This window comes from Bos indicus x Bos taurus, chromosome 1, assembly GCF_003369695.1.
Source record: "Bos indicus x Bos taurus breed Angus x Brahman F1 hybrid chromosome 1, Bos_hybrid_MaternalHap_v2.0, whole genome shotgun sequence".
In the NCBI taxonomy this organism is placed as follows: Eukaryota; Metazoa; Chordata; class Mammalia; order Artiodactyla; family Bovidae; genus Bos; species Bos indicus x Bos taurus.
In genome coordinates, this window is record NC_040076.1 from 143,041,210 (window position 1) to 143,062,085 (window position 20,876).

The window sequence follows — 20,876 nt, forward strand, 5'->3', positions numbered from 1 at the left end:
TTCTATGATCCAAAGGATGTTGGCAATTTGATCTCTGGTTTCTCTGCCTTTTCTAAATCCAGCTTGAACATTTGGAGTTCTTTTCTTCCCCACAAAAGCCCCTGCTGGAGTTTAGGATCTCTTTCCTGATGTCATACGGTCCACAGAAGGGACATGACCTAGGGTGCTGCGTAAGTCATGCACAGTGTCCAGAATGCACAGACATGACCAGATACATCACGAGAGAGAGGAGGTGGCTCCTAACCCGGCAGGTGCCTCCCAACCCAGCAGCTGCAGCTCAAGAACTGAGCCGCCTCAGTATTGTCTGAAGCACAGTCGAATGTCCTATAAAACAGGGATGACAATCTTCAAGGGCTGTGATCTGACCCAACTGGAAGCCATGATTCTGAAGAATCCTGTATCCCTCATGGAACAGAAGCAGAGCTCTAAGGGCGCCTTCCCAGGCTAACCAGTTGAGGAGCCGTGCCTTCCATGCTGTCTCTGAGTTGCAGTCATGGTGGCTCCTGGTACTCAGGCCTTTCCCCCAGCCCTGAGAGCCAGCTCTGCTATATGACAGTCTCCACACCCCAGGCCTCTGCTTCATCATCACTCCTCTAAGAACGACTCCCACACCTATGCCTCTGGCCCATTATGTGAACCCCAAGCTTCTCATCTCCAACGATCTCTTGAATAAGTTCCTTCAGACTGTACTTTTACTGTTACTTCAAACTGAGCATACCCCACACCAAACTCATACATATATACATATATATATATATATATATAATTTTATTTATTTATTTTTGGCTGTGCTGGTCTTTGTTGCTGCACAGGCCTTCTCTAATTCGGCAAGCAGAGGGCTATTCTCTAGTTGCGCTGTGCAGGCTTCTCACTGCAGAGGCTTCTCTTACTGCACCGCATGGGCTCTAGGGCACGCAGGCTTCCATAGTTGCAGCTCCTGGACTCTTAGAGCACAGGTTCAATAACTGCAGTGCGTGAGATTAGTTGCTTCGTGGCATGTGGGATCTTCCCAGATCAGGGATCGAATCCATGTCTCCTGCATTGGCAGGTGGATTCTTTACCACTGAGCCACCAGGAAAGTCCCCAAAGCTAATCTTTCTATATCAACTATCTCCCCTTTCTAAATTGTGACCGTGAATTAATTATACTTACACTTTGATCACAGACTACAGTAATTTTCAACTGTTCTCAGCTTGCTGGATTTGACCCAGGTAAGCCAAATGTTTTCTGACATCCTTCAAGATATAAAGTAGTCATCTGACCACTCAATTCCATCAACAACTGAAAATCAAACATTTAAACTATGTTTCCTATTAAAATCGTTGTGTAAGGTCTGATTAATCAAAGAGAACAGACTCCCTGATCTCCTGTGGAAAGGTTGACTTATTTGTCCTACTGGACCTTCTGAAGGCCAAGTGTCAAGTCAATAACGTTTGAGAGATTTTTAATGCTTTTTTTTTTTTTTAAAGATAAATACCACATCCATTGCACTAACAGTTTAAACACTGTGTTAATGCAAAGCATTAGGAGAAATATTAGGAGAAAGCACTGGCGAAGGAAATGGCAACCCACTCCAGTGTTCTTGCCTGGAGCATGCCAGGGACGGGGGAGCCTGATGGGCTGCCGTCTATGGGGTCGCACAGAGTCGGACACGACTGAAGCGACTTAGCAGTAGCAGGAGAAATATTTAACCAACATAATAAAACACTTTTATAGAAAATCTTTGTAAATAAAGACCTTAAATATTTTGCTTCTTGATCACGTGTTATCATCACAGTTCATGTAATAAAGATGTAGCTTACTAGAATCATGACTCTTGCAAGGCCACCTATTGGGCTGATAGGAATGTTGAAAACATGTAACTTAATTTTCACCAGCACCCAAACCTCTCAGACTTTCTCTGTGCATATAACCCAAATATATATTCCCAAATGTCAAGTATTCTCTATGATATAACCAAATTACAGACAGAGCTTTGCATCTTTGTGAGATGACGGACTGCTGCACACTAGCTGAAGGGCTTCCTTCATTGGCTGGAGATGTATCTTTGAGCACGTCCTGTGGATTACAGGTGCCTGGGGTTACCAGTGAGCCAAACAGGACTGCTGCCCTCTTGGAACTCTCATTCCCGTGTGGCAGACGAACAGTCAACAACAAGCGGACCAACCAGGGGACTACAAAGAATATCAGAAAGTGGATGGTGCCTCCGCAAAGGAGAACATGAAACCACAGCGAGGAGACATGCAGAACGAAGGTATGCTGCTCTCACTGAGGGAAAACGATGCTTAAACTAACTCCAGAAAAACAAGAGACGCTCCTCACAGAAGACGTTGGAGTAGCTCAAAATCTGAGAACAAGCTAAAGAGCCAAGACTTGGGAAGGGCAGAGTGAAGCCAACTTCAAACTGGAGGACTCCCTTCTGTATCCCTGTGTCAGCACTCTGAGCTGGCTGCCATGACCGACAAGTGGCCAGGCAGGTAGCCACAGGGCAGCCCTGGGTCACACCTAATAGTTCCAGGGCCCAGACTGGGAAAAATACTCTTCTTCAGCAGCTCCAGCTAGAACACACCTAGAAGATGACTTTGGTCTGGTTCAGGTTGCATGCCCATCACTACAATCATCACTGAGGCACTGCTAGGCCCCACACTAACCAGAAAGTGAAAGTAAAAGTCACCCAGTCAGGTTCAACTCTTTGCAACCCCATGGACTATACAGTCCATGGAATTCTCCAGGCCAGAATACTGGAGTGGGTAGCATTTCCCTTCCCAACCCAGGGATCGAACCCGGGTCTCCCACATTGCAGGCAGATTCTTTACCAGCTGAGCCACAAGGGAAGTCCAAGAATACTGGAGTGGGTAGCCTATCCCTTCTCCAGCAGATCTTCCCAACCCAGGAATTGAACCAGGGTCTCCTGCATTTCAGGCAGATTCTTTACCAACTTACACTAATCAGGGGTCCAGGTAAAAGGCCCACTCCAGGGAAGAAGGCAGGAGGACCATGCTGAGCAGACCCAAGCAACAGCCCCACAGACACTGAGTCAAGGCTAGCACTTCTAGCCCAAGCATGCCACAAGCTTCACTGAACTATGGTCCAAGAAGATATCCCATACAGTTCTGACCATATGAAATTGAGATCTGCTTCAAAACCCAGAAAATGATCACCTTCATAAATTTCCCACATGTGTCTGAAACAAGCCAACAGCTGGAGTCTTCTATGCATTTAGGGTGGGGGAGGGGGCAGACTGACTGTGCTTTTCAAACCATTCACATCCTTACTGGGTGTTCGTGCTTTTCCAGTTATAAAGCATGGAGTGGAGTGGGATAAAATGCCCCTGACCGTGGGTTTGTGAATCCCTTCTCATGAGTACCTCTGGGAGCCCCGCCAGGCTCCTCACTGACGGTGGGAATGGGCTCTGCTTCCTGTCCCCAGGCTCCGGGAGGACACAGGAACTAAAGGTCATCTGGATAGATGCCCTCAGAGTTAGCTCGGGTCCCCAGTAGCCTCTCCACCATCAGCTTTCACTCAGCTTTTGTGCTCTGGGTATAATTACTATTTTTCTAGCTCAGAGCAGGAGTTTAAAATGTTTTTGTTTTAACATCTCACTCGACATTTTGACTGTTTTCAGTGAGGAGAGTTGTCCAGGACCTATTCCATCACCCCCCTGCCTTCTAATCCATGGCCTGCGAGGATGGACTGTGGGGAGATCTGCAGGAGGTGACTGAAGGCCTCTAAACAAAAGACAGTGGAGGCTCACAACCATGTGGGAGTGGTGGACTGTGGTCAGCCTATGGACGTACTGTGAAGGCAGGGCCACCAGATTTCCTAACAGACTGCATGTGGGTGTCAGAGAAAAAGGAGACAAAAACCACTCCACGTCTTTACAGGCTGGAGAAACTGCAAAGAGTCAACTAAAGCCGGGAAGGCCATGGTAGAGGTTGGTGGGGAAAGGTTGGGGACTTAGTTAGCTGAGTGTGAATGGAGATGTCAAACAGTTGGATAAGTGAGCCTGGTGTCGGGGAAAGAGTCTGGACTAAAGATACAAACTGGGCAGAACTATCAATATTTACTATCACTTAGATAAACCAAATACATGCAGGACAGGAGGCCTACATGCCTTTTCAACACTGTCAACAAGAGCAGAAAAAGCAGCACGGAAAGCTAAAGGTGAGGCCTTCACGCCAGTGCACATTAACAGTTACAGAACATACGCCCATCAGCCCCACTCGCTCTGTCCCATCAACTAAGTGCTAGGGTCCAAGCCAGCTCTGCGGCTTAAGAGGAATGTGAAGAATCTGCAGAAAGCCTGGGAAAAAGCCAGCCACATAGTTGAATAAAGGGAAGGAAAGTGCAACCCAGCAAAGGTTAAAGGAAATGAGATTATTTAGTCAGGGATGATAAATAGCAACTGTCCTGCACCCTGGATCAAAGAAGTCGGGAAACTTGAAAGCAACTTGCTACCTTTAGGTCAAACAAACTGAAAGGAAGTGTGCTTTCACCACGGCATAAAAGATTTAGATTATAAGTAAAAAGGGAAACACCTATTTAACACCTACCATACCAAGTGTTGGCCCGGGCCCTACTGTGTTTTAATACACACTGAGACCCTTGAGGTAGAAATTCCCATTTTGCAGATCGGAAAAGGGAGATCCTAAAAGGTAAGTTCCCAAGTAAAAGAGCTGTCATTTCCCCAGGTTTAAAGAATCCCAAAATCCATGTTCCTTAAAACATATCAAATTTCCTAACATGAAAACTGATAAATGTAGGAACTAATTACTGGAAGAAGTAATTAAATCTTTTTCTTTTACAAATTAGGAGAGATTCTTATTTTCTAGTACAATATCATACAGCAGATCTACCTAAAAGCAAAGGGGCAGAAAAAAACAGTTTTAAAATTCTTAGTCCTGAGCAGTTATGACAGTCTAGAGTTATGAAAACAGCCACACCACCACGACCAACAGTGAGAAGGACATACTGCTTCTCAGAGGATATTTCTGTTTTCTCATTCTGTAATAAAATATATATTCATCTTCCTAAAATACACACCAAATTCTGTAACAAATTTCAACTTTTAAGTTAAAGCAATTTTCAACATAATTCAGAGGACAAACATGCTGGGCCTTGTTTTTAATCTGCCTGCGGTAACAAATAACTCTAAGGACATCAAGAAGATGACCTTTCAGAAGTCTGATTAGGCTTGGGCTGTACTCACTGTGTCAAAAGAACCATCACTGTCATCATGAAAAGGAAGCCTGCCGGCGGAGACAAGAGAGACTTTAAGGCGTCTTCGCCCCATCCCCCACTGCACGGGACCCGCAGTTCAAGCAGGAACAAACCACCCTGGTCAAAGAACACCACCTCTGGTGAGTGTCTGGAACTGACAGACACTGATGGGTTGTTGGCTACCTGCTGCTGCTGCTACCTAGAGCAGCCTAAATGAAAACAAAACTCAGAAGGACTTTCACTTGGCCCTGGAACATTCCTGGAGCACCACAGGTAGAAAAGACCTTCTTTTTATAGAACAACTAGCAGAAGGTGCTGGAAGATCACTGGCTGCAAGCGAGCTTAAACAGAGACGGTGTGTGGTTTCAGGACATCACCTCTAAGGCCGAGCCACGCCAGATCTGGAGACAAGGGAAGGCGACAGGTCACTCGGAACTAAGTGTCCATCTTAGGGGCACTTCCTGCAGGGCAGAGGTCAGCAGAGTGGCTGAGAGACGGGACCTGGAGCTCAGCTGCCCAGACTCCCACCCAGGTACGACCTTGAGGAAGTCACTTCACCCCTGCATGCTTCACTTTTCCTATATACAAAACATAAATGATCATATTTACTTAATATGAGTACTTAGAGAACTAGATCTGTGAACACACATAAAGCACTTAAGCAGTAACTGGCACTCAAAGAGTACAAGGAACTCATTTAATTATCCTCTCCCTTTTCCCACCCCACCTCCAGCTGGGACCCTCTGCCTGCATGTGGCCCACACCAACCAGCCTCGACAGTGACACCCCTTCCCCTCCAAGTCCAAGGCTGACCTCTGAGTCTATGGGTTCCTTGGTTCACATTCTCAAGAGGAAAAAAGCTGTTTGGTCAGGTTTCCAGCCCTTGTGGGCAGGAGTCATCCTGCACTATAAACACGGTCCCCGCCCCCGGCCACCTCCTTCCAGCTCTGGAAGGTGTGGGGCTTCACCTGACTGGCAAGTTTATGAGCCAGCATACTGCAGTCTACCAGATGCTGGTAGGAGACACAGACACCAGTGTCCAAGACCAAGAACAGTGCTCCTCCACAGCAACAGCCACATCCAGGGGGTCGGCACAGGCCAGGGAGACCCAGCTCCACAGGGCCAGCCACACACCATGGGCTGCGGGCTCAGGGAAGCCACATCCTTTACAGGAGGAGTAGCCCTGCCAGAGCTCTCCCCTAGAGGGAAGCATGACCCGTCCCGCATGAGAGTCAACAAGCCCACCCTTCCTTCTGTTCTCATGGTGCTCACGGCACATGCAGCCAGAAAAAAGGAGGTCAGATCCTCTACTCTCCCAGAGATATCTAAATAGATGGATGTGTATATACTATTTCACTGATTGCAAGACTCAGTATTGCTAAAATGCCAAGTCTCCCCAAGATGAACTGTCGATTCAACACAATCCTAACAAAAATACCAACAAGATTTTTTTTTTAGAAAGTGACAAGCTGATCCTCAAACTCGTATGGAAATGCAAAGGACTTTAGAAACAGTCAAGACAACTTTGAGAAAGAAGAAGAAAGTTGGAGGATTTACATTACCTGACTTAGAGATTTCTTCTAAAGTATGGTACTGGCATCATGATACAAAAATAGGTCCACAAAACAGAATAATAGAGCCCGAAACTACACGCTCTCATAGAAGGTCATCAGATTTTCAGCAAAGGTCCAAACACAGCCCTGCTGAGCAGGGAAAATCTTCCAGACAAATGGAGATGGATCAGCTAGGTGGTGGCTTCATGCAAAATAGAACACACACAACTTGGAGTCCTAGCTCTCAACACATACTAACTCAAACTTATCACAGACCTAAATGTGAAATGGAGAAATGCAAAAAGATAGAAGAAAACATTTTAAAAATCCATGTGACCTTCAGTTAGGCAAAAATTTCTATACCAAGAGCATGATTCACAGAAGAAAAAGAATAATAAATTAAACATCACCAAAATTAATAACTTCTGTTCTTTAAAGATGCTATTAAGAAAATGAAAAGGCAAGCAACAGACTGGGAGAAATTATCTGCAAAGTAGATATGTGACAAAGGATTTGTATGCAAAATACGCGAAGAATCAACGTTCAATTGAAACAACTTTATTTTCTTTTAATGGGCAAAAAGTGTGAACAGACATTTAATCAGAGAAGATATCAGGATGGGTGAATAAACATAGGAAGAGACGCTCAACATCATTAGTCATAACATAAATGCAAATTAGTAATGACTAAATACAAATTAGTAATAACATAAATGTAGTGATCTACAGTCATGAAATTAAAAGACGCTTGCTCCTTGGAAGAAAAGCTATGACCAACCTAGTCAGCATATTAAAAAGCAGAGACATTACTTTGCCGACAAAGGTCTGTATAGTCAAAGCTATGGTTTTTTCAGCAGTCACATATGGATGTGAGAGGTGAACCATAAAGAAGGCTGAGTGCTGAAGAATTGATGCTTTTGAACTGTGGTGTTGGAAAAGACTCTTGAGAGTCCCTTGGACTTCAAGGAGATCAAACCAATCAATCCTAAAGAAAATCAGTCCTGAATATTCATTGGAAGGACTGATGCTGAAGCTGAAACTCCAATATTTTGGCCACCTGATGCAAAGAACTGACTCCCTGGAAAAGACCTTGATGCTGGGGAAGACTGAAGCCAGGAGGAGAAGGGGACAACAGAGGATGATGGTTAGATGGCATCACCGACTCAATGGACATGAGTTGAGCAAGCTCTGGGAGTTGGTGATGGACAGGGAAGCCTGGCATGCTGCAGTCCACAGGGTGGCAAAGAGTCGGACATGACTGAGTGACTGAACTGAGACTGAGTGAGGTCTGTCACCCACCACTTCCCCACCCCCGGAACATCTACAATTAAGCAGAACGAGCACAGAGAGCACTGACAAAGACGCACAGCCAGCGCTAAGCCTCTGCTGGGGCAGGGGAGGGGTGCGGGGAGCATGTGCAGAACAGTGCCACTGGTGTGCCGTGTGTGACAGCTGGGCAACTTCATCAAAACGGGTGTGCACCTACTACACAAGCCAGACACTGTACTCCTAGGTATGTACCCGGGAGAAATGGAAGCCTATGTCCACACAGAGACACACAAGGTGCTCACAGCAGCTTTACTTATCATAAGTCCAACCTGGGGACAATCCACGTGAACGTGAAGTCGCTCAGTCGTATCCAACTCTTTGTGACCCCATGGACTCTAGCCTACCAGGCTCCTCTGTCCATGGGATTTTCCAAGCAATAGGACTGGAGTGGATTGCCATTTCCTTCTCCAAGGGATCTTCCCAACCCAGGGATTGAACCCGGGTCTCCCGCATCGTAGACAGATGCTTTACCGTCTGAGCCACCGGGGAAGTCCTGTGGGACAACCCACACCTGAATAAATAAAGCAACTGCAGTTTATCCACATAACAGGATACTTATTATTTAGCAATAAAAAGGAATCAACTACTAATACACAAAACATAGATGGCTTTCTCAAAATAATTATGCTGAGTGAAAAAGAGGCAAAAAAGAACGCAAAATGCATGGTTCCATTTATATAAACCTGGAGAAATGAAAACTAACCTGTAACACAGAGAGAAGGTGAGTGATTTTAAGAAGAGGAACACAGGGGTGGGAAAGAGAGCTCCAAGGGGCAAGGGCACCTTTCAGGAGTGACAGTGATGCTCGTTATCTTGACTGTGATGATGCTTTCACCATGTACGCTGCTGCTGCTACTGCTAAGTCGCTTTAGTCGTGTAAACTTACCAACTGTTTGCCTTAAACGTGTATAGTTTATTGCATGTCAATTATACCTCAAAAAGTGTTACCAAAAAAATAAGCAGTTACTACCAACTGAAGCGCAAAAATAGAGACTGATCTGAATTACAAAAAAAAAGGGAAGTTAACTATTTTGCACACTTGAATGAAATACGTTTCTACTAAAAACATTAAAAATTATGATGAACGGATGGGGGCAAAATTTTAGGTTCAATTGGAGGTAAGGGAGAAGAGGAGAAAGAGTAAAGAAATTTTTTATTCCAAAGAAAATGAAAAACATTATATATACACATATATATTGATATGTATGTATACGTATGTGTGTATATATACACATATATATTGATATGCATGTGTATATACATACATGTACATACAGATATGCGTGTGTGTGTTTGTGTGTGTGTACATGGACTTCCAGCGCTGCAGTCTCTCAGACTTCTTTCCCCCCAACTGCTGCTTAATGACGGGATTTCTCTACACCTGGTGTTCAGAGCCACAGACAACATACATGGTGCTGTATCATTCACAAAGAAAGCAACAGGTTACTGCCACTTACTAGCTGTTTTATTAGGTAATTTTTCTCTGTGTCACAGAATCACAACTAAATTGAAAGCAACACTTCAGAATCAGAACTAGAAATAACTGAGCACACCAGGGAGTTTTCTGTAATCTAAAATCTGTTTTTTAAAAAACTGGTAACATCTTGGGATAATCCACTCTCACTTCTACTACTTTACCACTCCCTCCAGCCACGGAGGAACAGGTACACCAGCTGCACGAGGAACCTACAGGTAGACCCCCTCCTTACCACTCAGAAGCCACCACAGCAAAGGGATGAATCCTGGGCTCTCACTAATGTACTTCAAGCCTTTCAGATTGATGCTCACGTTGTACAGGGACATCAGCATTAACCTGAAATATAAAAGAGAATGGTGTTGAAATGCTGGCCCCCCAACAGAGTTTCACCCTCAATGTATCTCCTGGTTCACAGGACCCTAACACATTTAGGGGAGCCCTTACACTTGAGATACCCAATTCTACTATCTGGAAGACAGGCATAGTAAGTAGAAGGTATGCAAAATAATACTTGTCTCTGTGAGGCTTCATGAAAGGGAGGAACAACAGTGCCACGTAATCCCACCTTTTATGAACTTCCATAATCAAGAGACACAAATGAGGGCACAGGAAACCTCAAAGCTGTACTTACCTTTTATGAACCTTTTATTACCAATCCTGCATTTACATACCGGCAACCCTCAATTCCTAAGTATACTGTACTCTAAAGGTTCAATTCACTGTTTAAAATTTAATCCTACCTTTCAGTCAATGAATGTTACCCATGAAGTCTGGGTGGCCGCGTCAGGCCATTCAACCCTGTTTAATCTACCATTTAGGGATGAAGAAAGACACAATCCAACCATCGCTAACACCCGACAATCCTACTGACCTGGAGTTAAACAGGGTTTTACAAGTGGTCTTGGGAACGGACCACAACTAGTAATACAGAGCCAAATAAAAACTGGAAAGCTATAGGATTGACTTCTGACAGTATTGCAGAATAGAGAGAACCCCAAAACTTCATACTGCAAAGTAGCAGAAAAGGCTATACAAATATTTTGCAAACTCTTGAAAACGAATGGGCTTGCAAGAAATGAAGGGAAACCATCTCTTACCAGGAACTGAATGAGAGCTCAAATTCAGGAAGGCCTAAAGATGGCTGATTCCAGAGACACGGAGCATCGGTGTCAGTGCCTTTGTGCAAAGGGACAGAAAGAAGAGCCTCTGACCAACACGAGACAGGGCTTCAGAGCATAGGCCGCTTCAGGAAGCCAGAAGAAAGTGAACTGCCAAGTTTGGCATGAATGCATACTTTCTGTATGGCCTGAAAATCCACAAGTTGATAAGAAAGTAGACCTGGGACAGGAGCTGTTCCAGCCTCTTAAAGCAAAGGGCCCTCGACTGGGTCGCCAAAGAGTTTCCACAAACACACTGCTAACAACTGCAAGTTCCCAAAAAAAGTCACAAAAAACGTGAACAATAAGTCCTTAAAGTAACAGCACAAAGAACCAATGACAGCCAGAATTAAAAAAAAAAAAATTCTCAGACACTACACCTATTAATTGCCAAATAGAAAACAGCTGTGTTTAACAGGTTTAAATAATTCAAAAAGAAATTTAAAACGAGATCAAGGAGTTACTGGGGATTATAAACAACAAAGGCAGCTCTAAAGAGAACCAAGCAGAATATAGAAGAAAACTTTAATAATCAAACTGTAAAACTCAAGGGTAACTGACACCTGGGAAAGGAAAAATACTGAACAGAAAAGAAAGCTAAAGAAATGACAGCAAACAGAACGAAGCTGGGAAAGAGGAAGTCGAGAAAGGCAGGTTCCAGGACAAGGGGAGCACTAAGGCTCAAGTGCAGATCTGCCCAGGCTACGGCCAGCTCTGAACCGTCCACTGCACAAGGCAGACAGTAAGGAGCCCGGTGGAGAAGAAGAAGAAAACCACAGATGGAGGCACAGATCTGGCTGCTGACTGCCTATGGGGAGCCAGAGTGGAGAAGTCAGGTGGAGTTAACTAGGTAGTTAGGACAAACATTGGTTCTCTTCAGAAAAAGGAATCAGAGCCCACAGCCTGCTCCCGAAGTGTCTGGAGTGTGTACAACTGAACATTTAACCCACAGACCAGCGGGCGAAGAGCGAGGCGTGTGTTCTGGATGCAAATTTATGGGGTGCCAAAAAAGCTTACTAATCAAAGTTTTTAAAATATATTGTAATGCAGCTTTTACAAGTCAAAACTATTGCAAAAATTCCATAATAAGCAATGTATCAAAATTTAATATCAAGATGAGATCAGTGACAGTACTGTGCCAAGATCTAATGGAGCCTGAGGCAAAAGGAGAATCGGGGATTGCGATCGGCCCATTAAGGGATTAATTACATAAATTATGGCATATGCATACATGATGCCATGGAAATGTGTATTACAGTTTCCTGTTAAAATAGCTGGCTTCCCCACTCAACTTGGCTTGTCGAAAGCAAGCTTCATGGCTGATGGGTCTTTATAGATACACAGGCTGGTGCAGTTCCTGGGACATGACAAGCACTTGCAAAGTTCCATATGGAAACTGAACAAGCTCCACACGATCGAGAGCCTAGCAGGGCAGCACGCAAGACAGTCTGTCCTCTCCTCCTTCAGAATAGCAATGCCCAGTTCTCAAATTACCATCTTCTGCCACCTCGCAGGCCACACAATGAGCCAAAATTACAAATCTTTGCAAGTTTTCCTGACAACTTTTACACATATCCAAAATCTATACACTGGTAACTCATTTAATGAGTTATTAAGAGATGTTCAAATAATGTATTCATGAGGAAGATTGATTCAACACAGTATTTAGAATTTTCTGAGCTCTCTAATCCAGAATCTCAAGAAGAGAAATGTTCAGGTCACCAGCACAGACGGCTGGAACTCCTCAGACTCCAGTGTGTTTCCCACATTGCTTTCCGGCTAGAGCAGCAGGCTGAGTCACTGCAATGGAGATCCTATGGCCCACAGGGCCTAAAACTTTTCTATCTGGCCCTTTGGGGAAAGCTTGCCAAGCAGTGCTTTAGAGCCTAAAAAGAAAACAAGCCACTCTTTCTTCTCTAGATTTTAAAAGGCTATTAACATCTGGGTGGTGACTGAAGTGTGGGGCAAACCCCAGATAATACGTCTAGTTGAAATTCTTCCACTGACTCCGTTTAAAGTGACAAAAACACAAACTGACAACTATCTCTAAAATTTCACACTTGGTCATCATCAGCTCCATGCCAAAGAAGCTAGAATGGAGCAAACGTAACAGCCACAGCACCACGTGACCTCCTGCTACTGCCAGGCTACCTCACTGAAGACCAGACCGCTCCCAGGTCACAGCACCACTTAGTAAACAACAAACTCTGAACCACTCACTAGTTCTCATGTAAATGCTTTCTGTTCCAACGTTTCTACTCCAACCAAAAGTACTGTAAATAATCTATCAAATTTCCAACAATCAGGTCAAAAGAGACTTTCCGTTCAATTCACTCCTCTGGTTGGTATTGTTCAGCCGCTCAGTCGTGTCCGACTCTTTGCGACCCCATGGATACCAGGCCTCCCTGTCCTTCACTATCTCCTGGAATTTGCTCAAACTCACGTCCACTGAGTCAATGATACCATCTAACCATCTCGTCCTCTGTCACCCTCTTCCTTCTCTTCCCACCCTCAATCTTTCCCAGCATCAGAGTCTTTTTCAATGAGTCAGCTCTTCACATCAGGTGGCCAAAGTATTGGAGCTTCAGCTTCAGCATCAGTCCTTCCAGTGAATATTCAGGGTTGATTTCCTTTAAGATTGGCCAGTTTGATCTCCTTCCAGTCCAGGGGACTTTCAAGAGTCTTCTCCAACACCACAGTTCAAAAGCATCAGTTCTCCAGTGCTCAGCATTCTTTATGGTCCAACTCTCACATCCACACATGACTACTGGAAAAACCATAGCTTTGACTATACAGACTTTTGCTAGCAAAGTGATGTCTCTGCTTTTTAATACACTGTCTAGACTTATCATAGCTTTTCTTCCAAGGAGCAAGGGTCTTTTAATTTCATGGCTGCAGTCGCCATCCACAAGGATTTTGGAGCCCCAGAAAACAAAGTCTCTTATTGTTTCCACTGTTTTCCCATCTATTTGCCATGAAGAGATGCAACCGGATGCCATGATCTTACTCTTCTGGTACTTCAGTATTAAAAGGAAATGTAGTTTCCGAAAGTACTGCAATACTGGGAGTCATTTTTCTTCCAATGACAAAAAAAATAGGCAAATTCTGTTTTTTCCCATGAACCTAAGCAGAAGATAGGTTACAAATTTCCTTGTCTCCAAAGTCTCGAGACTGAGACACATCCTCCATTGACGGCGAAAGGACTGAAGCAAGGCTGAGATAAAGGATGAGTAACCTGCACACTACAAGAGTAACTCTTCTGCAGTGAAAAGGCCCTCTCTCCATCTGAAGCAGAAGGCTCTCCCAGGAAGAGGCCCGAGAGCCCTCCAGACAGTCTGCCGTCCAAAGCTGAGTCACCAGAAGTCAAGTGATGCAACTAACTACCTTATTCTTCATTGTAAAAGAAATGGTAACCTGTAACCTGGAAGCAACGAAGAACACACCCAGGATTTCCAAAGAAACCAGCCATAAAAACAAACCAGAGGCATGACACATCAGTCACCCAAAACTGACTAAAATCTAAAGTAGCCAAATTAGCACAATCAAATAATTCTAAGGATCAAAGAGCAATAAACTTCTTAGAAAAGGCTGCATATGTTGTGTGAGAAAGAAGTAACTGGCAGAGCAATACAGACACTTCAGACTGAATGACAGATAGAAACTCATAGTTGGAGGCCCATCAGTTTTTAAAGAGGAACACAGTGACTGATTAGTTAAATGCTGGTTTGACTTGCCCTGCTTCACTCAGGTTGAGCCTAAAAATCTTGTTGCTCAGTAGCTCAGTCACGTCTGACTTTGTGACCCCACAGTCTGCAGCACGCTGGGCTTCCCTGTCCTTCACATCTCCGAGTTTGCTCAAACTCATGTCAGTGATGCCATCCAACCATCTCTTCCTCTGTTGCCCCCTTCTTCTGCCCTCAATCTTTCTCAGCATCAGGGTCTTTTCCAGTGAGTCAGCTCTTCCCATCAGGCAGCCAAAGTACTAGAGCTTCAGTTTCAGCATCAGTGTGGATTTCCTTTAGGTATTTTTTTACTCAAGTACCTGCAGAGTACATCATGAGAAATGCTGGGCTGGAGGAAGCACAAGCTGGAATCAAGATTGCCGGGAGAAATATCAATAACATCAGATATGCAGATGACACCACCTTATGGCAGAAAGTGAAGAAGAACTAAAAAGCCTCTTGATGAAAGTGAAAGAGGAGAGTGAAATAGTTGGCTTAAAGCTCAACATTCAGAAAACGAAGATCATGGCATCCGGTCCCATCACTTCATGGCAAATAGATGGGGAAACAGTAGAAACAGTGTCAGACTTTATTTTTCTGGGCTCCAAAATCACTGCAGATGGTGATTGCAGCCATGAAATTAAAATTACTCCTTGGAAGGAAAGTTATGACCAACCTAGATAGCTTATTAAAAAGCAGAGACATTACTTTGCCAACAAAGGTCTGTCTAGTCAAGGCTATGGTTTTTCCAGTAGTCATTTATGGATGTGAGAGTTGAACTACAAAGAAAGCTGAGTCCCGAAGAATTGATGCTTTTGAACTGTGGTGTTGGAGAAGACTCTTGAGAGTCCCTTGGACTGCAAGGAGATCCAGCCAGTCCATTCTGAAGGAGATCAGTCCTGGGTGTTCATTGGTGGGACTGATTTCGAAGCTGAAATTCCAATACTTTGGCCACCTGGTGCGAAGAGCTGACTCATTTGAAAAGACCCTGATGCTGGGAGGGATTGGGGGCAGGAGGAGAAGGGGACGACAGAGGATGAGATGGTTGGATGGCATCACCGACTCAAGGGAAATGGGTTTGGGTGGACTCTGGGAGTTGGTGATGGACAGGGAGGCCTGGCGTGCTGCGGTTCATGCGGTCACAAAGAGTCGGACACGACTGAGCGACTGAACTGAACTGAACTATGTAACATAGAAGCCACACAAAAAGAACAACATCCACCTCCCTGGTTAAAAAAGCAAATCCCCTTAGTGAACTCCATCTGAACTCGGACTTCGTAGAGGTGGGACCACTATCCTCACCTGATGTGGGAGTAAGGTGTGAATCTCCACAGACCTTGACATACACGTGGACCCCACCAATCCTGCTCTCTGCATGTGCACCAGCAGCAGTTGACTGCTCTGATGGTCCCCACCACCACGAGAAGTTTGGCTGGGTTGATCTGAAAGGCTCAAATGCATTTTCACTGCTGTGTCCCCGCATACTGTCACAATCTGTTTATCTATTCTCCAGCTGACAGAGGTTTCATTACTTTGCTGCTGTGTGCTGTGACGTTTCTACACACCTGTCATGGGGTTTATGGGCAGCACCTTCCCTGGAGTAGGTATGCAGAAGTGGATCATCCGTCCCAGGCACATACAGCTAACAGATTCAGCCCCGCCGTTTCATCTCCCTCCCACCCACAGAGCAGACAGGACTCATGTCCTCCCCAAAGCTCAGAATTCAGACTCAAGACTGTTTTCACTGAGATGGAATGAAATGGCATCTCGTCATGGTTATGATTTGCTCTGAGGCTGACGTCAAGGATCTGCTCCACATTCATGAAGTTCAGCACGTCTTCTGTGAGGAACTGACCACCTCCTCTACCCCAAAGTGCACTGTTATTTACCTTTTTCTTACTGAGAAAGCCAAATACAGGCTTGTTTTTTTGTTTTTTTTTTTTAATTGACTATGCCAAAGCCTTTGACTGTGTGGATCACAATAAACTGTGGAAAATTCTGAAAGAGATGGGAATACCTGACTGTGTGGATCACAATAAACTGTGGAAAATTCTGAAAGAGATGGGAATACCAGACCACCTGATCTGCCTCTTGAGAAATTTGTATGCAGGTCAGGAAGCAACAATTAGAACTGGACATGGAACAACAGACTGGTTCCAAATAGGAAAAGGAGTTCGTTGAGGCTGTATATTGTCACCCTGTTTATTTAACTTATATGCAGAGTACATCATGAGAAATACTGGGCTGGAAGAAATGCAAACTGGAATCAAGATTGCCGGGAGAAATATCAATAACATCAGATATGCAGATGACACCACCCTTACGGCAGAAAGTGAAGAGGAACTCAAAAGCCTCTTGATGAAAGTGAAAGTGGAGAGTGAAAAAGTTAGCTTAAAGCTCAACATTCAGAAAACGAAGATCATGGCATCCGGTCCCATCACTTCATGGGAAATAGATGGGGAAACAGTGGAAACAGTGTCAGACTTTATTTTTCTGGGCTCCAAAATCACTGCAGATGGTGACTGCAGCCATGAAATTAAAAGACGCTTACTCCTTGGAAGGAAAGTTATGACCAACCTAGATAGCATATTCAAAAGCAGAGACATTACTTTGCCAACAAAGGTTCGTCTAGTCAAGGCTATGGTTTTTTCTGTGGCCACGTATGAATGTGAGAGTTGGACTGTGAAGAACGCTGAGCGCTGAAGAATTGATGCTTTTGAACTGTGGTGTTGGAGAAGGCTCTTGAGAGTCCCTTGGACTGCAAGAAGATCCAACCAGTCCATTGTGAAGGAGATCAGCCCTGGGATTTCTTTGGAAGGAATGATGCTAAAGCTGAAACTCCAGTACTTTGGCCACCTCATGCGAAGAGTTGACTCATTGGAAAAGACTCTGATGCTGGGAAGGATTGGGAGCAGGAGGAGAAGGGGATGACAGAGGATGAGATGGCTGGATGGCATCACTGACTTGATGGACGTGAGTCTCAGTGAACTCCGGGAGTTGGTGATGGACAGGGAGGCCTGGCGTGGTGCAATTCATGGGGTTGCAAAGAGTCGGACACGATTGAGCGACTGATCTGATCTTTTTTTTTTAGTAAGTATTTATTTATTTTTGGCTCTGATGGGTCTTCATTACTGCACGGACTTTCCTCTAGTTGCAATGACTGGAGGCTGTTCTCTAGTTGTGGTGTGCAGGCTTCTCCATGTGGTAGCGTCTGTTGCAGGGCACAGGCTCTAGGGCACACAGGCTTCAGCAGCTGCAGCTCACGGGCTCAGTAGCTGTGGCTCCTGGGCACTCACGGGCTCAGCTGTGGCGCACAGGTTTAGTTGCTCTGGGGCATGCAGGATCTTCCCTGATCGGGATCCAACCCAAGTGTCCTGAATTGGCAAGCAAATTCTTTACCACTGAGCCACCAGGGAAGCCCTGCTTGTTTCTTTAATATACATAGAATGATCAAACTTGATAGGCTAAAACCCTAAAAATGCCTTTCAAAAGAACTGAGGTTATACTCAGCATTGGTTACCAGGCTCTAATGTAGTCTCAACAAATGGTAAACATTTTGTGGCTGAAAGCTCTGCTGCCTAGAAAATAATATATATTAGTTCCAGACCCGAAATGTTGGACATAAACTTTTCAGAAGTTGGTTAACCTTTTTAATATCTGGAAATGCTGATAACGCCAAATTAAGGAGTTTGAATATATTTAAGTTTTGTCTTTAAAACATACCTTTCTTTTCAAAACATTTAACTGTTAACCAACATCATGATCAATTATTTATAATGTCCTTAATGATAACTTTTCTACCATCCCATATTACTAAAGTTTTGACTAGAAAACCATTTAGAAACCTGATCATGTTTGAAGATTTCTTTTCAATTGGCATCAAGCCACTCCTAAGTGAAGAGGTGTCAGGCCACCCGAATGCACAGTAACACATTGTATAACTTCTAACAACAAACAAGTATGACCATAACCCAGAAAGTGAGTATTTGCCCCTCATTTGCTCATTCAGCAACATTCACTGAGCACCTCTGTGTACCAGGCCTTGAGGACACAGCCTGTGCTGTCTAGAAGCTTACAGTGAACGGAAGACGATGACAAAGCACTGAACACACCCTGATGTGTGTGCTCAGAGCTCCCTCTCTAAGCTCAGTGCCCTAAACTCAGTTCTAAAATATCTCTACTGTTTTAAGACGTTTTATGGAAAAGCCTCCAGAATCACCTTCCAAGAAGTACAGTCTGCATTCTGATTATCCCAGGTCAGTTCTTTCCCATTTGGAGGCTGGGTGTCTACAGGCAAAGTCAGCCCTTCAGTCCTGACAGTGAATCGTCACTCGCTGAGGCTCCGATCTGCAGGGCTGACACAGCCACTTGGAGCTGCCCCTACTCGACAAGCAGTAGGACTGATCTGGTCACACAGCAGGGACGGGTCTTCCTGCGGTGCTCACGAGCTGGTTCTGCACCACAGGACCTGACAGACGTCCTAAGCGGGGCTTCTACCTCACTAAACTGTTGGTAACAACTGGGCAGCCCACAGCTGGGGGTATAAACCAACAGTAACTGCAAGCAGGGGGAGCAAGCACCCCATCCCCAGAGGAATTTCTCAAGCCCACTCTGCAGAGCCGCTGCCCACATGCTGTGCGCTCAGGGGCCCCTGCATGGTGAAGCATGCCGTATCAGTGACCAGTGCTGCTACAGATTAAACCTACTGCATGGAGCCGAACCCCAGGTCCGGTGGGGGTGGGCGGGGAGGGTGTGCATACCTTATGGAGAACTAAGCAGTGGCTGAAGAATTATTATTACCCCTCTCTGCCACTGCCCTCCAGCTCACCCCCCAGGACTTCCCTCTCTCCATCTTCCTGCTCATCCCCCAGTGGCCCCCTCTCTCCAGCAGGGACTTTACCCAACCCATTCAATGACACTCTCAGCAGGTCTGGCTCCCACACTGACCCTAAGAAGCAAAGACAACAAGAGCTCAGAAAGCTTCCTATGGCTTGTGTCAACAGGACTGGTAAAATCATAATGAAGGTTGGGCAATAAGACAGTTGTGTATAAAAGACTCCGGGGACAGTTTAAAAGGCTGGAAGTAACCCTAATTCCTGAAATCCAGATCTCCAATGTGAAACACAAAACAAGTTTTTCCAGCTCTTACTGAGCGTCAAGGAGAGTGGCAGCACCAGTGTCAGGTGACTCCAGTGGGCAAACAAGACACAACCAGGAGTCTCGGAGGGTCCACCTGCCAGACCCAGGGCCGGCACGACGCCTGGGGGCCCCCAGCAATCCCAAGATCAGGGCACAGACTCTGCCTGTGCTGAGCACTCTGCGTGCCAGGCTGATGCCCCATGGCTGGAGATGGAAGGGTAAGGTCTGATGCTGTGAGGATGGGGAAATTCCAGACACTTCACACCCTGAGGGCTGGCTGCATGAGGAAGAGGTGGGCAGGATCCGCCCCCAACCCAGTGGCTCATCACCACCTGCCAGAACTCACTTCCCCAGCCTTGACAGACAGAGCCTGGCCTCGGGCCGGCCTGGGGCTGCCCACAGTCCTATCAACTGGCCACATGGTGCAGACGCCAAAGAGGCTGATGAGGATGTAAAAATTATCAACAGAGAACACAGTCCTGGTTGGTGTAGCAAGAAGGTGTACCCTTGGAGGTACAGATGCCGAGGCTTAAACGATACAGCCAACAGCAACCCCGCCACCCTGCCATCAACACAAGCACCTTGAAAAGCCCCAGGGCCCACTGGTGTCCAACCACCAGATGTCGTCAGAAGTTTCTAGACTTGGAGAGTTTAACAAGGGTCTTCTAAAAAAAGGCAGATAAACTGGAGCTAGTAAGAAATTAAACGGCCTGAGAGGACATAACATTGAAAGAACTCACGGAGGCCAAGTCACAACAACGTCCCATTTGCCAGCGAAGAGGGGCCCCTGGGGAGAGTCAAGTCTGTTATATGGCCACTGACCCCCAGGGTCCATGGGGACTTCAAGAGAAGCAAAAGGAACACGGTGCCATGAACCAGCCCTTCATCCCAGGAAGATGTGCCATGTCGTGGAAAAGTCAAAGCCACCCAGGTCCTAGCAGAGCTGGCCAATACGAACCCCAGGGTCCTATGGACAGTGGTCAGAGCACAGCTGGGAGAACACAGGCTGAGAAGGAGCCAGTGGGGAGGATAACTCAAAGATGCCAAAGCAAGAGACGACACCTAACTGAGCAAAGTCCCAGAGAGCAACTAAGCAAAAGGGCAGCTAGTGAAAGCCCCCCAACCCCACAAGGCCACGTGAGAGACTGCTGGTGAGGCGGGTGAAGAGTGAGGCAGTGAGGCGGATGAGCGCAGGCCACGCCCCTCAGGTTTCCCTGGGGAGCAGGCAGGAAGGCACCTGCTGGGACCCCCACACCTATGCTGCAGGGAAATAAAGGACA

The 20,876-nt window shown here is 45.6% G+C and overlaps 1 protein-coding gene across 1 annotated transcript in view; it reads right to left on the bottom strand.

The window, feature by feature from the left end:
* Positions 1–20,876, bottom strand: part of HSF2BP (heat shock transcription factor 2 binding protein) — an 87,448-nt gene that overhangs the window by 25,629 nt on the left and 40,943 nt on the right. Inside the window, exon 8 of the mRNA XM_027547162.1 lies at positions 9,811–9,914. Coding sequence (XP_027402963.1) covers positions 9,811–9,914 — 104 coding nt within the window. The remainder of the gene's footprint in view (positions 1–9,810; positions 9,915–20,876) is intronic.